The sequence below is a fragment of the Ostrea edulis genome, chromosome 7 (assembly GCF_947568905.1).
Source record: "Ostrea edulis chromosome 7, xbOstEdul1.1, whole genome shotgun sequence".
NCBI classification, from domain to species: domain Eukaryota; kingdom Metazoa; phylum Mollusca; class Bivalvia; order Ostreida; family Ostreidae; genus Ostrea; species Ostrea edulis.
In genome coordinates this window covers 12015401-12037050 of record NC_079170.1, presented here as the reverse complement: position 1 = coordinate 12037050, position 21650 = coordinate 12015401, and the positions used below count along the sequence as shown (strand labels likewise).

At 34.2% G+C, this 21650-nt stretch overlaps 1 protein-coding gene across 2 annotated transcripts; it reads right to left on the bottom strand.

The window, feature by feature from the left end:
* Nucleotides 1–2286: 2286 nt before the first annotated feature.
* On the bottom strand, nucleotides 2287–11654 carry LOC125656949 (uncharacterized). 2 transcript variants are annotated; one of them, XM_056143326.1, is made up of 7 exons: nucleotides 11555–11654; nucleotides 10173–10263; nucleotides 9793–9854; nucleotides 7081–7353; nucleotides 6689–6824; nucleotides 4414–4528; nucleotides 2287–3546 (listed from the first exon to the last, which is right to left on the bottom strand). In XM_056143326.1, the coding sequence occupies exons 1-7, from the start codon at nucleotides 11583–11585 to the stop codon at nucleotides 3235–3237; spliced, it is 1020 nt and encodes a 339-aa protein (XP_055999301.1). In that variant the 5' UTR covers nucleotides 11586–11654; the 3' UTR covers nucleotides 2287–3234. The 2 variants fall into 2 exon arrangements, with proteins under 2 accessions (XP_055999301.1, XP_055999302.1); XM_056143327.1 differs by having other exon boundaries at nucleotides 3352–3512.
* Nucleotides 11655–21650: the final 9996 nt, after the last annotated feature.

The following is a 21650-nucleotide window of genomic DNA, read 5'->3' as shown; positions in this document are numbered from 1 at the left end:
TCAAGAATATTTAAGTTGGTCGAGACATCATCATTTTTTGACTGAAAACAAAGAAAAGGAAGACTGAACTTTAAAAAACAATTAACACCATTACAAAGAGATCATCAGTAAAACATTCAATAAACTCAAACCATAACCTAAATTCTAATTATAATATCTAAACATTTCAGGTCATTTCATACAAGTATAATAGTTATTCCGATTGGTATTCAACACTAAGAATATGACGTCATAAAATGACAAAAAATTTGATTTGATAATGTTTTGTTCAAGAATTGGGCGATTTGGTTATCAGAGATTAAAAACAAACTGTAGAGGAAGACATGCAGATGCAAGGTGAAGATAACGAACAGTGATCAATCTCATAACTCCTACAAGCAATACAAAATAGATAGTTGGGCAAACACGGACCCCTGGACACACCAGAGGTGGGATCAGGTGCCTAGGAGGAGTAAGCATCCCCTGTTGACCGGTCACACCCGCCGTGAGCTCCATATCCTGATCAGATAAACGGAGTTATCCGCAGTCAAAATCAGTGTGCCAAGAACGGCTTAACAATCGGTATGAAACACGTCAGACAGCATTTGACCCAATGCGAGGTTGTATTGACGAACTAGATTGTTATAACGACCATAGCATTTGTGAAATGCTGACTTCAATCGAGACTGTTGAAATCCCTGTACCATCAACTTGTTTGTCAGTAGCTTACCTCGATTTAAAAACTGACTATACCCAGAACAAGCTCTTACATATCGAATCAGATATACACAATGGAAAACTCTTCCCATTTCACTTTTTCATTTCAATGTGAGACTGTAATTCTGATGGAGGAATGACATGAGATGTAATATCGAACAATATATTTTTAGATCCCTTACACTCATTAGATTATGGGTATTAAGTAAGAAAGATAAGGTCAATTTTACCACCTTTGTCTTTGTATACTTGGAAGGTCTAACCTTAAATTTTAAACTATTACAGAAAAACAAGCAAATCGTAAACGTTCCAATGCTTCTTAAACCTAGTATATACATATGTCTCACTGAATATAAAGAAACGTGTGTGAAATACGGATCCACAATGATTGGTTCTGGCTTTAGAGTCTTTAATTCCATTATTTTATTTTCATTGACTTTTGCAACGTAAAAAAGGCTGCGAAAACTTGCAATGAAATACTTAGAAATAACAGGCTAGGATAATATTAAACATTGACGTAAATTTAGTTTATTGATTTCCTGTGTTTTAAAAGTTAAAATGGCTGCGAAAAGTTTTAATGAAATGCTCAGGAATAGATACAAGGTGAAGATAACGAATAGTGATCAATCTCATTACTCCTATAAGCAATACAAAATAGATAGTTTGGCATACACGGACCCCTGGACACACCAGAGGTGGGATCAGGTGCCTAGGAGGAGTAATCATCCCCTGTTGACCGGTCACACCCGCCGTAAGCCCTATGTCTTGATCAGGTAAACATAGGCTAGTATAATATTTTATACTGCCGTATCTTTAGTTTATTGATTACCTGTGGTGATATTTCATTAAAGATTTTTTTGTTTTACTCTCTGGTTACGAGGAATGTCAGTAATATTGCTTTAATCATATCAGGATTTACCTCTTCTTCTTGTAAATTTGAAATATTCGTATAAACCCCAGTTAGATATATGTCAGTCCTACTGTGGCACTTCCCAGTTTCAACATTTTAGACGATGTGGAATATCCGGTGTTCCTACATAGCATAATGAAGATAGATTAATTAGGATATGCATTCATGTATTATATGATTGTTCAGAAATGAAAATCACAAAGAGAAATCAATCTGATAAACACCACACATAAGAAACAAATAGCGATTAAAGCAAACGCGGTTGCAACGTTTGACATGCCATATCATTATTCCAAATCATACCATGAGTTGTCAAAGTTTAGTTTGTAAGGTTTATCGCTATACAACTATATTTTAAACGAACCTGGCGTTAACGAATCATAAAATATAGATCTAATTTCTTCTTGACGAAAAATCTTATCCAAATAGGCGTTTTTCAAATAAATGATATATATATATATATATATCTACTTTCTTCTCTCTATATAAACTTCTCCTCGGCACTTGCATTCATTTTTCTATAATGACACATTTGCTAAGACTGTAACCGCAACTGTTACTCAGAACTAGTTCGGAGTGAACACTTCAAATATACTAGCATTGTTAACACTATATGTAGTTAATATTGCTAAAATGATTTAAATTTAGTGATCACTAAAAATATTCAAAATTAAAATCAATGAAATGTGATTACTTTATTTTCATTATTCTTTTAAATTAAATTATAATCATCGTACATAACTGTGCAATAAAAAAAAAAATACAGATAAAATACAAATGTTTGAATTCTATATTTATCTGTACAGGCGTCAATGTACAAGGAAAGACAACTCTTCATATACATGTACCGGAAGTTTAAGTGTACGTAAATAACAAAACTGAGAATTTGCCTCAAATCCAAATCCGTTCACCTTGACCATGAACAGATCTAAAATACTGTTCAATTCTTATATTTATATTCATTTACATTTATATTAATTGAATATAAACCGTATCTTTATATTGCCTCTATCGCAGAAAAGTAATTCGTGATTTTTTTCCTGATTTTGTGTATACCAATCCGACATAACATTTTCACAACAATGGTGGCATCAATGAGTTTTGAAAATAATTGATGTTGCTGCACTTTATAATAAAAAAAAATTTAAAAAAATTGAGGAAAGATACATTTAAACATTTCAAACATGTTTCATAAATCAAAAATGTCAAGAATTTAATGTATATATCTAAGAGTTTTCGAGAAAAGCTAACGGTTACGGAGTTCACTTTGTGACCGGAAGGTCGTGGGCAGTAATTGCTCCTTTGCCCAACACTAGGCATTTAGGAGTGAGATCTTAAGTCGAGGTTCTTTGGATGATACATCAAAACTAAAATTCCATTTATAGTTGGTAATATAACAAACAATGATTGTTACTACCCTGGTGATCCTGCGCAAGTATAAATATTCAGCACTACACTTGCAGCTGTTGACGTCTTAATACGAGTAAACAAGATATCCACCGGACGTTAAACAAATAAACATAGAAACAAAAACCACTGCAGGACATTAGAATAATCTAAGCATTCTTTCAAGCACTTCAAATTCATTTTAATGAAATGAATTTTAATCCCAATCCGGATGCAATCCTTTAACAGGGCGTTTCGTTAAATAGCGTGGCATCTTCTCTCTTTTCCAAACAGAAGTATAATTGTTGCATGTCTTCTCTTTGGTTTTTTGTAAGGAGTGACTGTTCACCCGATGTCAATAACGTATCGTTTAAGGTCTTTTCATTTTCTGCTTTTCCCATACTCAGCATTCCATCATCTGATCCTTGAAGAACGTTGTAAACATCACTCTTCTGTTCCCCCTCGGGCCTTGAATAATTGTATAGATCGGTCATAACCGGATCGATACCACAACGCATCCCTGCATCAAGAATTGAGGTATCATCATTGCTGGACTGAAATCAAAGACAAACTAAGGAAGTTCGAATTCGAAAAACTAATCTACATTATAAAGTGATCCGCAGTAAAATATTCAAGCAATGCGTTAAATTTTAATTATGGTATCTGAAGACTTCATGTTATTTGATAAAATCCTAATACAATTATTGAGATTACTATTTAACACTTTGAATATGACGTCATAATAATAACCAAACGTTAGATTTGTTTATGTTTTGTTCAGGAATCGGGCGCTTTGGGTATGGAAGATTTAGATCAAACTGTAGTGGAAGACGTACATGTGTATACTATTATACACACTCTTCCTATTCTACATTTATTTTCACAATTAGATTTTCATTTTGGTGGAGGAATGATTTGATATGTGGTATGGAATAAGATATTGTTTAGATTCATTATAATTATTACAAACTGAGTGTTAGGTAAGGCAGATAACGTAGCTTTTACCAACAGCATTTCTGAATACTAAAAAAAGGTTTTAAACAACTAAAGAAAAGAAACAAAAAGTAATTGTTCAGATTCTTTCTCAAATCTAATATGCACAGATATGTCACTGGGTATGACGTAGTAACAGAGAACACAGCACTTGCTAGTATAGAAATTGGCTTTAAAGTCTCTAACCCCGTTATTCTTTTTTGACAACTAGTATCAAAGGAACATTTAGTTTTAGTATTTCAAAGTCTAGAAAGGGAATAGCATCTTGCAATAAAATACATAGTAATATTTGGTGGGCTAAGATAATATCGATCTTTGCAATATATTTAGTTTATTTTCTTAGCGGAGGGGGGCATTTCATTGCATGATTTTCATTTTACTCACTGCCGGTATTTCAGTAATATGTTTTTAATAATATTAGGATTTACCTCTTCTCCTTGCAAATTTGAAATGTCTGTATAAACTGCATTTAAATATCCAGCATTGGTAACGTGGGAGTCCTCGGTCTGCACAGATATAGAAGTTATAGAGTGTCTGGTGTTCCTATGTTGAAAAGAAACTAATTAACCCATACATTCACCTAGTATATGATTGTACGGAAGACATGAATATTACAAAGTGAGATCAATCTCACAAGCAGTATACAGTTGTGAATTGGGGAAACACTGGCCTTGGAAACACCAAAGGTGTAATAGATGTCTAGGACGAGTAAGCACACTCTGCTGACCGGTCACACCCGCTATGAGCCCTCTATGTTGATCAAGTAAACAAGGTAGGCCATAAACAAAATCGGTATCTGAAGAACAACCTTCCAATTATCATTAAATACTTCAAATAGCATTTGTCCCAATGACAAAGTGTAATTGCAAATTATAACGACCATAGAATTTGTAAAATCCTGACTTCAACCTAATCTCTTTGTATTTTGCCTCGATTTAAAAAGAATGTGATGCTTTGGTATGTCAAGGGTCCGTGTTTTCCTTTCTCTTATTTTATGTATTCGTTATACCGTTGTCTTCATGTGTTATTGTGGGAGACTCTATGGTTTATTTTATTTCTAGTTCGTTGTGATATGTCGAATTGAAATATGATTGAAAATAAAAATTGATAATACATATAGCGTATAGTTTATATATGACTTCAAATATGAGATGATCTCAATGAGTGGTTTGTGAATAGCGAATATCGGAGATAGCGACCAATCTGTTAAAATGGGAAACCTTTGACAATGTATGGATGTTATACGTGACAGACCGTTATTGGTAGGATTACTTGATATTCTAACTATATCTAAACACATGCAATCTTCAATATTCCTTATTTTAATCTATTTTCATATTTCTAATCATCGACATATTTTTTATCAATGTTCATGTTCGAAATAAGGTGAAAGAATAGAATTCCTCTTTTCAAAGTTCCACACCACATTACAAACCGTCAAACAGATCTCATTGTTCTATATTAAAAAAAAACAAAAAAACCATTATTAGCTGGCATGTGAATACCGATAGGACTAGCCCCACCTCCCTACAATGTATATACGATTGTAGTTTGAAGAGATGATGCAAGATGATCGGATTATTGGATAAGAGAAAACGATACACAAAATGGACTGCAAATACAAGTAAGGGGAGTCATCCTTGCATTTAAGATGTTGGGACAGGTATCCCAGATCATTAGAAACAAGACGCTTTGCATATAAAAGTGATTAGTCGTTTGTGAAAATTAAGCAGTAGGTTAAAAAACTAACAACACAAGACGTTTGATTCATTACGCATGTAAAACATCCCCAAATGGGGTACACATACAGACGATATTAGATACTTGATGACAAAAATGAATCATCATCGCCTTGACAGCTCCCGTGAGAGTACTCGTACATTTTGTCGGGTAGGAAATCCTAAAGTCATCAACTGATAAGTGAGGATTTTTTATGTAGAATCCGAGTATTTGATCAAATGTTATCAGTGTGAAAGAAAAAATGAAAAAAAAAATATTTTCATTTGCCCTACTACAAGTGAAAATTCAAACATGTCCATATGAGGAAGACAGATCAGTAGGAAGTAGATAGAGTTTATGAAGAGGTGGAGCAATTTAGAAATGTTGAGGTCTTTGAAGAGAATAGTAAATACCCACAGCCCTCGGAGGTGGTGCCTCGTATTCAATGGTCGGGCTACAAATGCTGATCGGTTTAGATAAGGAACTGAAATTGCATCTACCTCTAATGAACCCTTGATGGAACAATATTTGGAGCATAAGGAAAAAAGAAAAAAAAAAGCATACGTGTCTTGCAATAGGATGCCAAAAGCCATGGTAAAAGATTATAGCTACATCGATATCGATATAATATGTGACATGAAAAGCGGAAACAAGAGGCAGTGATCCCAGCCAACCAGATGCGACTCAATGAACGTCATTACGGCTAAATATATAAAACGTTAACCGACGTCAACGTCATCAGAAGTTTGCAAACTTGAATATATCGCCGTCTTATTGAACAATTGGAAGAAGCATCATGTGTGTTGAAGATATCTTGACTCCACTTTGGTTCTGTAGAATTGCAGTCAATTTCATCTTTCTGGTTTCCTTAGGTGGAGTATATAACGCTGGTTTTCATTTTTCGTGAACCTTATCTGAAAGAATGTTTCTAATTTTTAAAAACAGAATATGCCTTTGACACATATTTATTTTTTTAAAGGTTACCATCGTTTGCGAATCCAATCTCTCAAAAAGAAACCTATACTGGAAATCATTACTCCGGCCAGGAAAGCTGCTACTAACATAGGCCATCCACTTCCGCTAAAATTTGTTTGGCTTCTTTCAGTATGTCCACTCCTTTCTATATATTTAAGGATAATGTTATTACGAAATTCAGGCTGAAAACTGGACAGTGATATTTATAATGTTGGATATATACTACCTCCAACCGAAGTCACTTATATTGTTCGTTTGGTTGTTATCTTTTTTAATGTTATATAAGATAAACTATTTTTTTAAAATATTGATATCGTTTATATCTACTTAACATTGCAATTTTCGAGTCACTATACAGCTGTGACAAACTTGTATGCAAAGGATAACACATTCGGTATTACCTTTATCACCCGAATTGGTGACACAATCCTTGGATTCCATCGTAACATACTTATACACACAGGTTGGGCTTAATGTATCGATGTCAATTCTTTCTAATGCATTGACATCAGCTTCTCTTTTAAATGTGGAAGTACAACGAATGTTACTACATTGTGAGCTTCCATCAGTTTTCATACAAAAGAATATACTGTCATCGTTTGGGTTGGTATACACGTTGCAACTGCTACTATACTTTTCCTTTCGGCAGGCTTCCATGATTCTCGATACATTATCTGAAATTATATATCGTTTGATTAACTACATTTCAAGTTTCCAAGCTAATCAGTTCACAGATAGAAATCTCCTTTCAGCTCATTTCTACTTCATTGTAATACATTAATTATTTAATATTCGGGTTAATGTTGTGCTAATGTTAATGGTATCAAACATTTCCCCCCCAATATATTGGCTTGTAAATACTAAGTACGTAGGTAGGTCTACAGATACAGCAGAAAAAATAGTACGTAATCTGCGCTGCGTTCAAGTCCAATCCTCTGCAAGTCTCTAACAAGATAACTTCTTTTGTAAATGTACTACGTTAACATCATGTTGACGCGGTGTGCTTGAGATAAACCAGATGTCCTATATATTGTTTTATCTCATACATTTGGTGTATATTGCAAGTAAGATAAAGCATTAGCTTTAGCATACGCCCGTTTGATAAAGCACTTCCGGTCTGAATTACGTTTGACACTGCCTCCGCTTGGATAACATATTTTCTGTGTGAAATAAAGCGTCTAACTTGTTATTTTGTATTTCTTTAGAATTTCGTTTATAGGAAAATTAAAATGATATTGTCCCTACTGCATAAAACTGTCAAATCGATCAATATAACTACTGAAAAACTACGATAAGAAAAGAAAGAGATTTCCGCACTAGTATCATGAAAAAGGAATCAACCGCCTGCTGGACGGGCCTAATCGAAAGTACCTCGACATGCGGGGGTACCAAGCATTCATAAGCACAATCTCTTTTCTTTGAAGCCATATTGGATGTAATGAATCTCAACAGCTTTACTTGCTTAATTGCCTCAGGATTTCCTCTCGCCCTCAGATCCAAGGAAATTACGTGAATAAAATCCAAGTACACAAACACTTCTACTTTTCATTGTAAACTGTTGAGCATTCTAATAAATCTACATTAAATATTATTTTCATTCATCGTTGTTACATATTCTAACAGACGGCGACTTCAAACTTTTATCAAAAGGTCAAACCTAAATGTACATCAAAATAATTAATGCTCGGTCAAACTATAATCCTTTCTAAAAGAATTTCCATACATAGTTTATATGGTCGTTATAAGATCTAGTTCGTCAATACAACCTATCATTGGGTCAAATGCTGTCTGACGTGTTTCATACCGATAGTTAAGTCGTTCTTGGCGCACTGATTTTGACTGCGGATAACTCTGTTTACCTGAACAGGATGTAGGGCTCATAGCGGGTGTGACCGGTCGACAGGGGATGATTACTCTTCCTATGCACCTGATCCTACCTCTGGTGTGTCCAGGGGTCCGTGTTTGCCCAAGTATCTATTTTGTATTGCTTGTAGGAGTTATGAGATTGATCACTGTTCGTTATCTTCACCTTGCATTCAAACAGACAACGACTTCAAACTTTTATCAGAAGGTCAAGCCTACGTCCAAAAAAATAAATACTCGGTGAATAGTTGTTACTTTGTTGGAATGGCAAAATCATTATTAATTATGAACTATAATATCTTCTAAAACAATTTCATCCATGGTTTCTTTTATACAAAATGCCCTTTGTAATATATTGCAAGCGCACTGGGTTTTTTTTTTCTCACGTAAGGAAGATTAATAAGTACGTCGCCTGAATCACGGATTTAAAACAAATTCAATCAGCTGTTTCTACCATGCTAGGGATCATCTCAAAATTAAGCGAAAAGACAGTGTGTGAGATAAATGGGACATCAATAATGTCAATACATCAATAATGGCGTATTTTGATATTTTGGTTGATCCAACTCGGCAAGCCTCGGGAATAGATACACCATATATACTCTCTGGATAAACCAATATCAAAACACGCGACATAAATGTCCTCTATATCTACCCTTTGAGGTAACTACAAACCAAACTCTCATCATTATCTGATAGAAGTATTTAAAGGGCATTGATTTATATTTATTGGAGTTAAAACTGATAAATTATCAAATATGATATATAGGCTATCGTATTTTTAGGATGTAATACATTAACAGAATTACATGTATATATCAACGTCAGACAAGTGCAATTTTCCTTAAACAACATTTTCAAAATTTCGCAGAAACGGTTTATAATGGTATAGTAATATTCATAACAATTTAATGAAATTGTTTCTTTACAAAAATATACGAAATGCCCGTAAAAAAAGAAACTCAGTCGCATAATGGACTTGATCAAGTATTAGCAGAAAACAGAGCTGTTGCCCCTGGATTCAATATTTTGAAAGATGTCGTGATAATTCATATATAACTTAGACCTTTGAGATAATTCATGTTGAAGATTATTTTTACAATAAGTATCAGAAGAGACTCCAACATTTATGTTACTATCATGCATTAATTTAAATTGCTTTTCCAAATTCTGATTACGTCACAGGTGGATGGAATAACTTTAAAGAAATATAAATCTTTTAAAAGTCTCAATATAATCGTTATACATACCAACCAAGCCACCACAGTCCTCATCGGCCGTTGTGAAGTTCAATTTCTGGCAATATTGGATCCTACAAATTAAAAAAAAAAAGCCCGAATAATTCGAGTATAAGTCAATAATTTAATTTTCTGATCAATTGCTACTTTTGATTATTTTCCTTAACTTTAACACAGAAACAAACATAATCTAGTCGTGAATACGGAGAAGCGAATATCAACTATCAGGTAATGGTTTCTCTTTTGTAATTGTATATGAAATATTTGAAATTTCCTACTGAGATGTACAAGGCAGCATAGAAATAAAAACTCTATTGTTCATAATCAGTAACGGAAAACCTTCAGCTAAACACGACTGATGAATTGAAAGTGAAAATAATTCTTTGACTTACCTATACTTTCCTACAGTTGACATTTTTGCAGTAGACTCTGAACTGTAAACCAATGACACCCCCATGCTGAAGACCATGCACAGTGTGCAAACTATATAAAATAAACAGCGCAAATAATAATTTTGTTATTGTTTTTAAAGAATATGCACTTGATTTACTGATATGAAAGAAAACAATTACTGTAAATGTGTTCTCAAAATTTGAGCTCACGCCTTATTTGATGTATTTGTGGATCAATCTAGAGGATTTTAAAGGTAATTGACATATGTGAAGTACCGATAAAAGTGAAAGTTTATGGCCATTATTTATTATTTTGTAATATTGTAACCGCCGCACTATTTTGAACAGTACTAGTGAACAAAACCAATTCAAGTTTGAAAGGTTTGGTATGATATTAAAATAGTAAAAGACTACATACTCCGTTTCCTTCAATTACGAAAATGGAGCATGGCAAAGATTTCTCTTAAAACAGACGAAATATAAGATTTGCATGTCCAAAAGATGAAAACTGAAGAGTTAAGATTGTGGACAGTAATCAATCTAAAATATCCCATCAAGAATACAAAATTAAGAGAAGGGCATATACGGATCCCTTGACAGGAATCAGGTGCATAGGACGAATAATCGTCCCCTGTCGGGCGGTCTCACCCGCGTGAGCTCTACATATTGATCAGGTAAACGGAGTAGTCCGTAGTCAAATCATAGTGTAAAGGACGGTCTAACAATAGGTATGTATCCGGGTAAGAATAGGTCCTCAGTATGCCTTGCTTGTTGTAAGAGGCGACTAAATGGGGCGTTCCTTTTAATGAGACTGAAAAAAACGAGGTCGTGTGTCAAAGAGAAGGACACACACAATATGTGTGTGTGTGGCCTTCTATTAAAATGAATTATATTGATAAAAGGATTACTATTGACCCCACAGTTTGATCTTTGCACATCTCCTTCCACATGTACAAACCTCTCCCTCTATTGATTATGACCTATGAATTTGATTAACTATTTCAGAAAAAGGATTTTAGGTCCGATAATAATTATCATACACAAAGTAAAAACGGTCACGACCTTTGATCTTCCGATTTGAAATCTGTAGCGGTCATCTACTACTGAAAACCATTTTTTTCTATGAAGGTTAATGATATTCCAGTAATCAGTCGAACAAAAGGAGTAACATTTTATTTACTAACTTACCGTCAGACCATCTACTCTACTGAAGGGGTATCTAAAATTTTCAAGGTGATTTTATTTTATTTGGAAATGAGACCTTCATCCTTTGGCTTTTCATAATCCATCTATATCTAAATATGTGTATAAAATGTGTTAGTTACAGATTGGCCAATAGGCGTATCGGTATGAATATTCATAATATGTTATGTAAATCTTACCTGGAATAATATGACAATGAAACAGTTCCATGTCTATCCAAGTTCCTGACCTAACTTTTATCCCTCTCTGAATCAAATCCACTGTGCAGAATGACCTGTAGCATATTTTTTTCCATGTATTTCCCTTAAAAACATCACATGTAAATTCTGCATTTTTTAAAATTTCAAGTGTCATTAACAACTGAATAGTTCCTCACAATACAACACTCATTTAATATTTTCAAGGATTATCGTATTTATATGCGTAATGCAAAATGAAGATTCGTATAAGACTAGAAATTTGGACAGTAAGTTGTGTATTTTGTCTATATTTATCAGATGATAATGTATACTACAAGGGATATGCTTACTCCTCCTAGGCACCTGATCCCACCTCTAATGTGTCCAGGGGTCCGTGTTTGCCCAACTATATATTTTGTAATGCTTATATGAGTTATGAGATTGATCACTTTTGTTATATTCACCTTGTATACTACATATACATGTAATATAAAGATAACGATTAATAGAAAAGAAACATTTAAGTCTTCCAGTGGTCCAAAGCCCACATGTCCTTTTGGATGTCCAAGTTTTCGATTTAAGGTTAAACAATTGTGTAAGAATGTTGTAGTAACCGAGTGTGTGTTTACTGTGGAAAGAGTATCCATGTTTCATAATTAGTTTATCAAATAATTCATCTTAATACTGACTGTCATGGAGCGCTATAGCGATTGTCTGACTTGGATATCTGGAAATGTAGATTTCCTTCTGACAAATATGTTGCCTTTGTTACGTTTATAATTTGGTGGTATCAGTGACCACTATATTTTCACATTCTGAATTGTCAGGGAATGAGACTTAAGGAAAATATTTAAAAGGCCAAATATCCTTATTCGAAATAACTTGTATGTATCCTCAAGTGTTTCACAAAATGCTGCGCTATGTATGTGGAGACGAACATTTTGATCAAATGTTTGTCAATCTTATCTGATGTTCTCATATGAATCATACAATAGGATGTATTAGCAATTCATGAATTATATGTTTAGGAACACGCGTTGAATCTAGTTACAAATAAGTTGATGCTACATAGGTTTCAGCAGTCTCGATTACAGTTAGCATTACGTAAAACGTGACTCACTTGTAACTTACATCAACAGACAATTACATCTGCATCTCATTAATACACAGCTTCATTATGTTCCATAAAGACGTATCTAAAGCTTCATTAATTTATATTGTACTGTTATATATTTCAGGAATCGCTTTGTTGATTTGTGCATATTTGATGCATTTAGACTTTACCGTATTATAATGTTAACATGCACGTGACCATCTATGGAGAAGGGCACTTTTTGACTAGGATGCGTCGTTGATGTTGACACAATTGCGACCACTTATGTTGCTAAAGGAGTCGTCCCATCGCCCATTGTTTAAGTAACAAATCTCATCCCGTGTGCAAATCTATCGCGATTTGTTTATAAACCACATTTAGTTTTATTTACACACTCGGTTTTACCATTCTGACTTTGGACTAAAAAAATCACGATTTTTGTCTTAAAATAGCACATGGCTTTCAGATTAAATATAATTTCTATGCTCCGATTCGAGATAATATTTGATCAAAACTGTTTATTAACTACTTGTGGATTTAGTACCAAAATCATATTCTACTCGCTACCAGCGTCTGATATGTATTGATCCTGACCACCACGTCACACTGGATTCCAAAACTGTACAAAAACCTTACGAAGCCCCTATCTTCTGTCAGTACTTTAATATATTTTTTTAAGGAACAGTAGATGCGTAACTTCAGATTTTATTAAAATCGTATTCAAGAGCGGGAAACAACCATATAAATAGATATGGTTTCCTCTTGACTAAAGATATGTTCCAAATCATATTTTTCTAGGTATGTGAATATAAATAAGGATGTTAGAAATCACGAAACATGCAAAGTATGAATCATACGCACTTAATCCATTTTTGATACATTCCAAGAGATGTCAATTCTATGAAAGTAATACATGCAAAAAAAATATGAATGTTGATATCGTTATCCACATGAGGAAATAGTCATTGGAGGATTTTTCCATATTTCTATACACAATTCTTAAATAACATTTTGAAAACATTAATGAATTCTAAAGAATGATATATCCAGGGGTCCGTGTATGACCACCTCTTTATTTTGTATTCCTTATAGAATTTGTGAGATTAATCATTGTTCGTCATCTTCACCTTTCGTGTTGCTGTACTTTTTAATCAAACTTTCAAAAATCGAGGAAAGATACAATTACACCTTTTTGACATGTTTCATAAATCGGGACTGTCAACAAATATATGTACAATTTCAAGAGTTTTCGAGAAGGGTAAATGGCTATTGAGTTCACATCGTGACCGGAAGGTCGTGGTCAGTAATTGCCCCTTCGTAAAATACTCGGCATTTAGAAGTGAGAATCGCTGGTCTTTCGGACGATATATCAAAAGCAAGGCCCCATTTAGCGTTGACAATATAGCAAACCCTCATTGCTACGACCCTGTTGACCCTGTGCGTGTCTAAATATGTGACACTACACCTGCAACTGTTTGCGTCTTGATGCAAGATGAAGATAACGAACAATGATCAATCTCATAACTCATATAAGCAATACAAAATAGATAGTTGGGCAAACACGGACCCCTGGACACACCAGAGGTGGGATCATGTGCCTAGGAGGAGTGATCATCCCCTGTTGACCGGACACACCCGCCGTGAGCCCTACATCCTGATCAGGTAAACGGATATGAGTAAATAAAATATTCAAACAACGTTAAAGAAATCAACAAAGAATAAAAGCGCTGCATGCCAATAAAATAACGTAGGCATTTCGTTAAGCACTTGAAAGTCATTTTAAGGAAGCGACGTCACAACATTTATGTATTTCTTTAATATTTCTATTTTCTTTAAAGTAGTAGTATAGCTCCTGTACGTTTTCGCTTTGGTTTTCTGTAAGTGGTTACTGGTATTCCTCTGATGCCACTAACGTATGGTTTAAAGTCTTTTCGTTTCAACTACTTTTTGCGCTCCCCATCTTCAACATTCGGTCTTCTGATCCTTTCAAAATGTTGTAAACATCACTTTGCTGTTCTTCCACGAACACTATATAAGTATATACTTCGGGTATAATCGGGTTGATATCAAAATGCATACCTTGATCAAGAATGTGTCGATTGGTTGAGGCATCATCATTGTTGGACTAAATAAAGACAGGGGAAACTAAACTTAAAAGATTTAACACCATTACAAAGAAACCCTCAGTATAATATTGTTAGGCCGTTCTTGGCACACTGATTTTGACTAACGATAACTCCGGGCTCATGGCGGGTGTGATCGGTCGACAGGGGATGCTTACTCCTCCTAGGCACATATGGTATTCCAGGGGTCCGTGTTTGCCCAGCTCTGTTTTCTATTGCTTCTGGGAGTTACGAGATTGGCCACTGTTAGTTATCTTCACCATTCATTCAATAACTTAAACACGTTCAAAAAGTTCAATTCTAACTATAATATCTGAAGATTTCGTAAAATTATAATACAATTATTCAAAATCAGATTTAGCATTATTTTGTTCGAAAATTGGGCGATTTGGTTATTAAAGATTTAAATCGAACTGTAGAGGAAGATGTAAATGTATACTCAATAATACACACCACTCCTATTCTACATTGTATTTGAACATGAAACTTTAATTCTGGTGGAGGAATGATATGAGATGTGATATGTTCTCCCTCATGCATAGCTCTTATTATTGGACGAATTTGGTTCCAGTTTTTGGCATTGTAGTTTTAATTTTAGCTCTTACAAGTTTATTGTTATTTCGATTCTCCAATATTTTGGCTTGAGCATCACTGAAGAGACAGTATTTGTCGAAATGCGCATCTGGTGCATTGAAATTGGTACCGTATATATTTTAGATTACGACCCCTGGGTCTAGGCCTCTGCTGGTCGACTGTTAGTCTTAGAAGGCCTCTACAGCCCAGTAGCTAAGTATTTCGTTACTAGCTTAAAAATACTGATGTATATTTTATTGCTGGGATAAAATTTAGAAATTCATTTCAAAATTAAGGATTATCTCCCTCCTGCAGAGCTCTTACCCTTGGACGAATTTGGCACCAGTTTTTGGCACTCTAATTTTCGTTTTAGCTCTTACAAGTTTATTGTTATTTCGAATTTCGGCTTGAACATCACTGAGGAGATATTATATGTCGAAATGCGCATCCGGTGCATCAAAATTAGTACCGGATCAGTTTTACATCCAATTCTTCTAATTCTAAACCATTTTAATACGAAACCAAAATGTCAAAAGTATATCCACATAATGTATTTTAGTAGTGATTTATTCCTAGATACAATCTATCACACATTGCACTGATCTGAACAATTTACAACACATTCATTTAATGCATCACAGCCATCAGTACATTGATGAAAAGCGATAATTATGAATGTTTAAAAAAACATAATGCTCGGTAGATTTGTATGATTATTTTTGATAACAAACTAGATCAATAGAAAATGGGCAGTGTTCATATTTTTTTTTTTGAAAAGATAAAAGTAACAAATATAGAAAACACTTAATTGAAGAGTTATTTCCTGTAAACCAAAGGTGAAATTCTACAATAATGAATTTATATTTGTAATACGATTGCCTCACATAATGGTGGCAGAACATCATGTAAGGAATTCACTAGGTTGACATCTTTTATATATACCATTATTGAAACTACTACATACATCGATGCTAATAATTGTACAGCGGCAGATATGCAATACTGTCAATGTAGTAAAGTGACGAGTATTGCTCATTATTATATATCAGCTGTCCACTCTCAAGAACTACATCCTTTGAAAATAAAATATTGTTTTGTTTCATTGATTGTTTTGCTGTTTCCCGCCACACTCAACACTTTCTCAGTTATCTGGTGGCGCTCAGTTTTGATTGGGGGAAGAGAGAACCTGGATACAATGTACCTGGGAAGGGACCACCGACCTTCCGCAAATAAATTGGGGAACTTTCTCACTTACTGGCGCGAGAGGGATTCGAACTCACGCCGAGCAGAGGTGAGAGACTGTGCGATTTTGAGCGCAACGTTCTAACCACTCGGCCACGGAGGCCCCTTGAAAAATGTTGGTCAAAATGATAAATAAAAAAGTCAACTTCAACATTCAACAGCCCCGTGTAACAGCGTTGTGAACAAATATAAATCTTGTTAAGTACTACACATTTTAAAGGATGGAACATAAATTTAGATAAGGAAATTTGTAAATGGATTTATGGATGGTTATATAATCCTAGATTGTTTTGATGTTATCATATATATTTTCAGACATCAAATGCGCCTATCATGAGATTTTTATTATCATACACTTGAATTACATCCTGATATATAGAACTAATTAGATGACTAATTGATATGTATTGAGCTTTGAGTTATGTATGTATACATATAAAAAAAAAAATCAGTTGAAGATTTCACGTTTAATCCCACACAAGTTTGCTTTACAGCTCGTCAGTGGAATTTGAAAAAAAACACCAAAAAACAAAAAAAACAATGGCATATGCATGTATGCAAGGTGAAGATAACGAACAGTGATCAATCTCGTAACTCCTACAAGCAATACAAAATAGATAGTTGGGCAAACACGGACCCCTGGACACACCAGAGGTGGGATCAGGTGCCTATATGTATATATGACGTTATTACGAGGGTTATTCAAACACACATATACTTTTGTCATAGTTGACGTCCTATAGGTACCAAACTTAGTAGATATTTTTTTAACAATAATTCTGAATAATTTGATATTTGAAAAAAAAACCCCTGAAACATATGATTAATTTCAAATTTTTCAAAATTCAATGCTGTAAAATTGGTGTTATGGAGCATGTCACAATGTGGTAATTTCCTATCAAACCCTGATTAATGTTTTTATCACGCCTCACTAAACTCGCGCTAAAACAAAATATAATTTAAATGTTGAAGTTGGGTGTCGTTGCATCATTTAATTTGCCAAATTGTGACGTAACGCATTAATCAATTGCAGATAATATATATCACTCAAAAAAGAGAAAAAAAGATGACACTGTAGGATGTCATGAGGCAGCCATTAGAAGTCAAGTCTTGTGTTGCACTCAGGATTTAAGAAATGAAACTGATATTGCTTTGTTTGATGCATGTATCAAGCGAACCATTGGACGGAAAACTTCATCAATGTGCGTAGCGCATTGACGAAAACGTTTTCCGTCCAATGTTTCGTTTGATGCATGCATGCATCAAACGAATGCATGTCGTTATATAAATGCTTGTATGGAAAATCCCGTTCTATAAATAGCACTAAAATTAGAACGGGGAAGACGCATTCCAGAGAAAAATATTCCCGCGTGCTTAGTGCAGATGAACTCCGAACGAAATGTTGACAGAGAAATCAAACGAATTTTTCAACCAATCAGCATCGTTGATAATTCATCACTTCAAAAGTTATTAAATGATATAGGGATCACGGCGAGTGTAACCGGCGGATAGGGGATGCTTACTCCTCCTATGTACCTGCTCCAACCTCTGGTATATACAGGGGTCAGTGTTTACCCATCTCTCTGTTTTGTATTTCTTATAGGAGTTATAGACTGAGCACTGTTCGTTATCATCTTTCATAATATAGAAAAGAGTCAGTGTACTTATTGATTAGATTGGATGGTTTAGTTCTTGATTTAGCTACGCTACTAACAATCAAGTTTCTATCATCTCAGGAGAGTTTTGGAACAAACATTATTAACTAACTGTAACTGGACGAAAACATATACAATGCTAATATTGATTGATTGGTTGAATATTGAAAATATTTTACTCATACGGAGATATCACCATTGTCGGTGAAAGACTGCAAGGCTTATGCTTGGCCATTAGTTTTTGCGCTCTCATCTGAAGGATCATCCCATTTAGTCGCCTCTTACGACAAGCATGAGGGTACTGAGGACCTATTCTGACCCGGGTCCCCATGGTACTTCAATACTACTACGAAAATGAATTTCAAATGTTAATCAGTGATATGACAGGTATATTGTTTGTAATATAAAAAAAATCCAAAAACGTCCTACATTTAAAAATTTAATGGACTAAAAACGAACATTCTAAACATATCGGAATGGCTAGTGATGCACGTTTGGAAACAGGTAACATCAAGATAATGCATGTATAATTTTGCTCCGAAAACACAAAAGCCAGAAACTACCGAGAACCACAAAACTCAATAAGGTCCTAGTTTTGTCCAATGACTCTTTCATTCCTGTAGTTTTGAAATCTTACTAAAATTTCCTTGAAGAATCCTCGCAATGAGACTTGTATCTCGAAGCATATTCTTATTCATTACTACATCATAGATGTAATTGTGTTAGAGGGGACTATAATGTACAAATACTTCCATCAGACACACTCAAAGTGAGTATTCACAAAGGTATCGCTCAACCAAAACATTGATTTTTAAAAGTGAAAACTTCGCAAAATTACCCTGGTTCAGGTCCACAACACAGTATATTATATGTTTCTCTTTGCTAATATCAGGTGTAGGAGTTTCCACCTTACAATGCCACGTACAGTTCGCGCATAATGTATGCTACACGGGTGAGCTTGACTACATACTGTTTCTTTGCAAGCGGGAGATACATATAGATACGTTTGATTTACGAAGAATTATTTCTCTACACACATAACTTTATCTCAAAAATACTAATAACATTTACAAACTCTTGAAATGCATTAATCTGTGTATCATTTATCATACCTATGTTCTTCATATCTCATGACATTGTGATAAGCCATGACGTCAATACAGATAAAATATTGGCATTTGCAAAGGGCTATTGATAAAAAACAAAGATAGGAGGTTATTCCAAAAATTTAAATCATATAGAAAATGTGAACTGTGACCTATCATCTAAGAGAACATTGATAGATTTAATTTCACCTGCATATTTTGGCACTTCATAACTCTAATTGGTTTCAGTTTAAAAAAAAAGATAGAATAATTTTTCAGAAAACAATTTAGTTTAAATTGATTGTTGAGTCAATTATGACAATTTGTCACTGATTTGAAAGTAATGACAGCTTGTAGTTTGAGGTGAAGATAATGAACAATGATCAATCTTATAACTCCTATAAGCAATGCAAAATAGAGTTTGTCAAACACTGACCCCTAAATATACCAGAGGTAGGATCAGGTGCCTACGAGGAGTAAGCACCCGCTGTCGACCGGCCACATATGTCGTGAACCATATATCTATAACTGATTTTTATTTTTTAGATCTCGGTAAAATTTATGCTTGACAATAACCCACAAATGCACATTGTAGTTGTTATGGTCTCCGGTCTCGTCAGTTTAAATACTATTATAAATTTGTTTTTATATCAGTTATTGTAATATCTTGAATTTGAATTTCGACCAACGTCAAACGTGTTCTAACTTCCTGACCACTGAGCATAATGACGGATTAGAAATATATATTGAAACTGTTGAGGATTATATTTCCCCTGGTATGTCCATATTAGTAGAGACATTTACCGATGTTTTGAAAACAAAAAAAATATTTTCTATAAATTATAATTTGGCTAAGTGGCGATTAAGTAGGACCCTTGACCTGTGCTGGAACAGGAAGTGTAAATAAAGGCAATGTGCATAAAATGTGATCCTTTTTTCCAAACTTTTAATTAAAATAATCTTCCACAAACAAAGCAGTTCCCTTCCTGAAATTGCTTACTATGGTATACTATTTCATTTCTTGTTTTAAAATGATAAAATTAAAAACACTGAATGTAGATATACTATAAGATATATAAACTGTATAATTACCTTAGAATATATCTAGATAATGAATCTAAAGTATGATGATTTGAAAACCTGATTTTTTTTATCTTTAGGCACAAGAATGCACACCATTAATACCCAACCACGGATTCACCACACACATGTTCAGTTCGTATGATCAACGTCAAGATGGAGATGTGTGTATAAAATGACAATCAGAAAATTAATTCTTAGACAAATTGCGTAATCCTGTTTTCTAATCTTCGAAATACTTGTCTAACATTTCCTGTGCTACAAGATAATACAAACTCTCCAAACCCTGTATAGTGTTACAGATTATAGTGACAAACATATTTTATCACACCAGCTCATATAAAATCAAAAACATAGTTGTCCACATAATCAATAGAGTGTATTTATTTTTTGCATATACATATCAAATATTCTCCTAAAATACAGTTGATAACTCGGGACTGACAACTTACATGTACATATGATGGAATAGCAAGATAAAACATATTGATAGTGATTGTGCTGTATGGGCATGGTGGTCTAATCGGTGTATGCCACACTAGTGAAGGAAGAAAGACTACTCAGCATAGGTTAGTTAAATAATTCGATCGTGTAATCGTTTCCCCCTTCTCAAATCCAAACCCAATGTGTGGGATTTATATGTTATTGGAATGAATCATCCTGTGATTAACATTGGAATTTTTTTAGGTTGATTGGTTCTATGTTAATTGGTTGTACAGGATTAATTACCGTTCCTCTCGAGAATGTTTCATTCATATTGTGACGTCAGAATTGCCAGTAAAGGGCTCAAAATTTAGCTCCCATGCTTTGCACTTGTAGTTTTTGAGCAGGGAGACACTCGCTGTGACACGGGTCCTCGGTTAGTCGCCTCTTACAACAAGCATGAGGTACTGAGGACCTATTCTAAACCGGATCCACACGGAACTGAATGTTTTATGTAATATATGAAGAACTGAATGTCGTGAAATACGTCAAAGAACATGTCCCACGAACCATGAAAAATGGCCTAGGCTGGGATATTGATAATATCCGTATATAATAAGCTTCAGGATATAGGCTTTCTAGAAATGTTTTTCTTTTTTTCATATATTCTATACTTTTTTGTTAATATGACGTTAAATATTGTGGTATTTAATGTTAAAAAATTAACATTTCGGGATACACGTCACAACAATAAACCTCCAATGACCATATACAATGTACATAAACCTTTAAATCTCTGAATATATCAAGTTATATGCACTC

Bases quoted from the DNA above. Each gene is read 5' to 3' on its own strand.
- LOC125656949 (XM_056143326.1), bottom strand. From the start codon at position 11,585: ATGGAACTGTTTCATTGTCATATTATTCCAG. The intron at 10,264-11,554 runs GTAAGATTTACA...TATTTTATATAG, and splicing joins TCATTGTCATATTATTCCAG to TTTGCACACTGTGCATGGTC. The intron at 6,825-7,080 runs GTAATACCGAAT...TTAAATATATAG, and splicing joins CACCAATTCGGGTGATAAAG to AAAGGAGTGGACATACTGAA.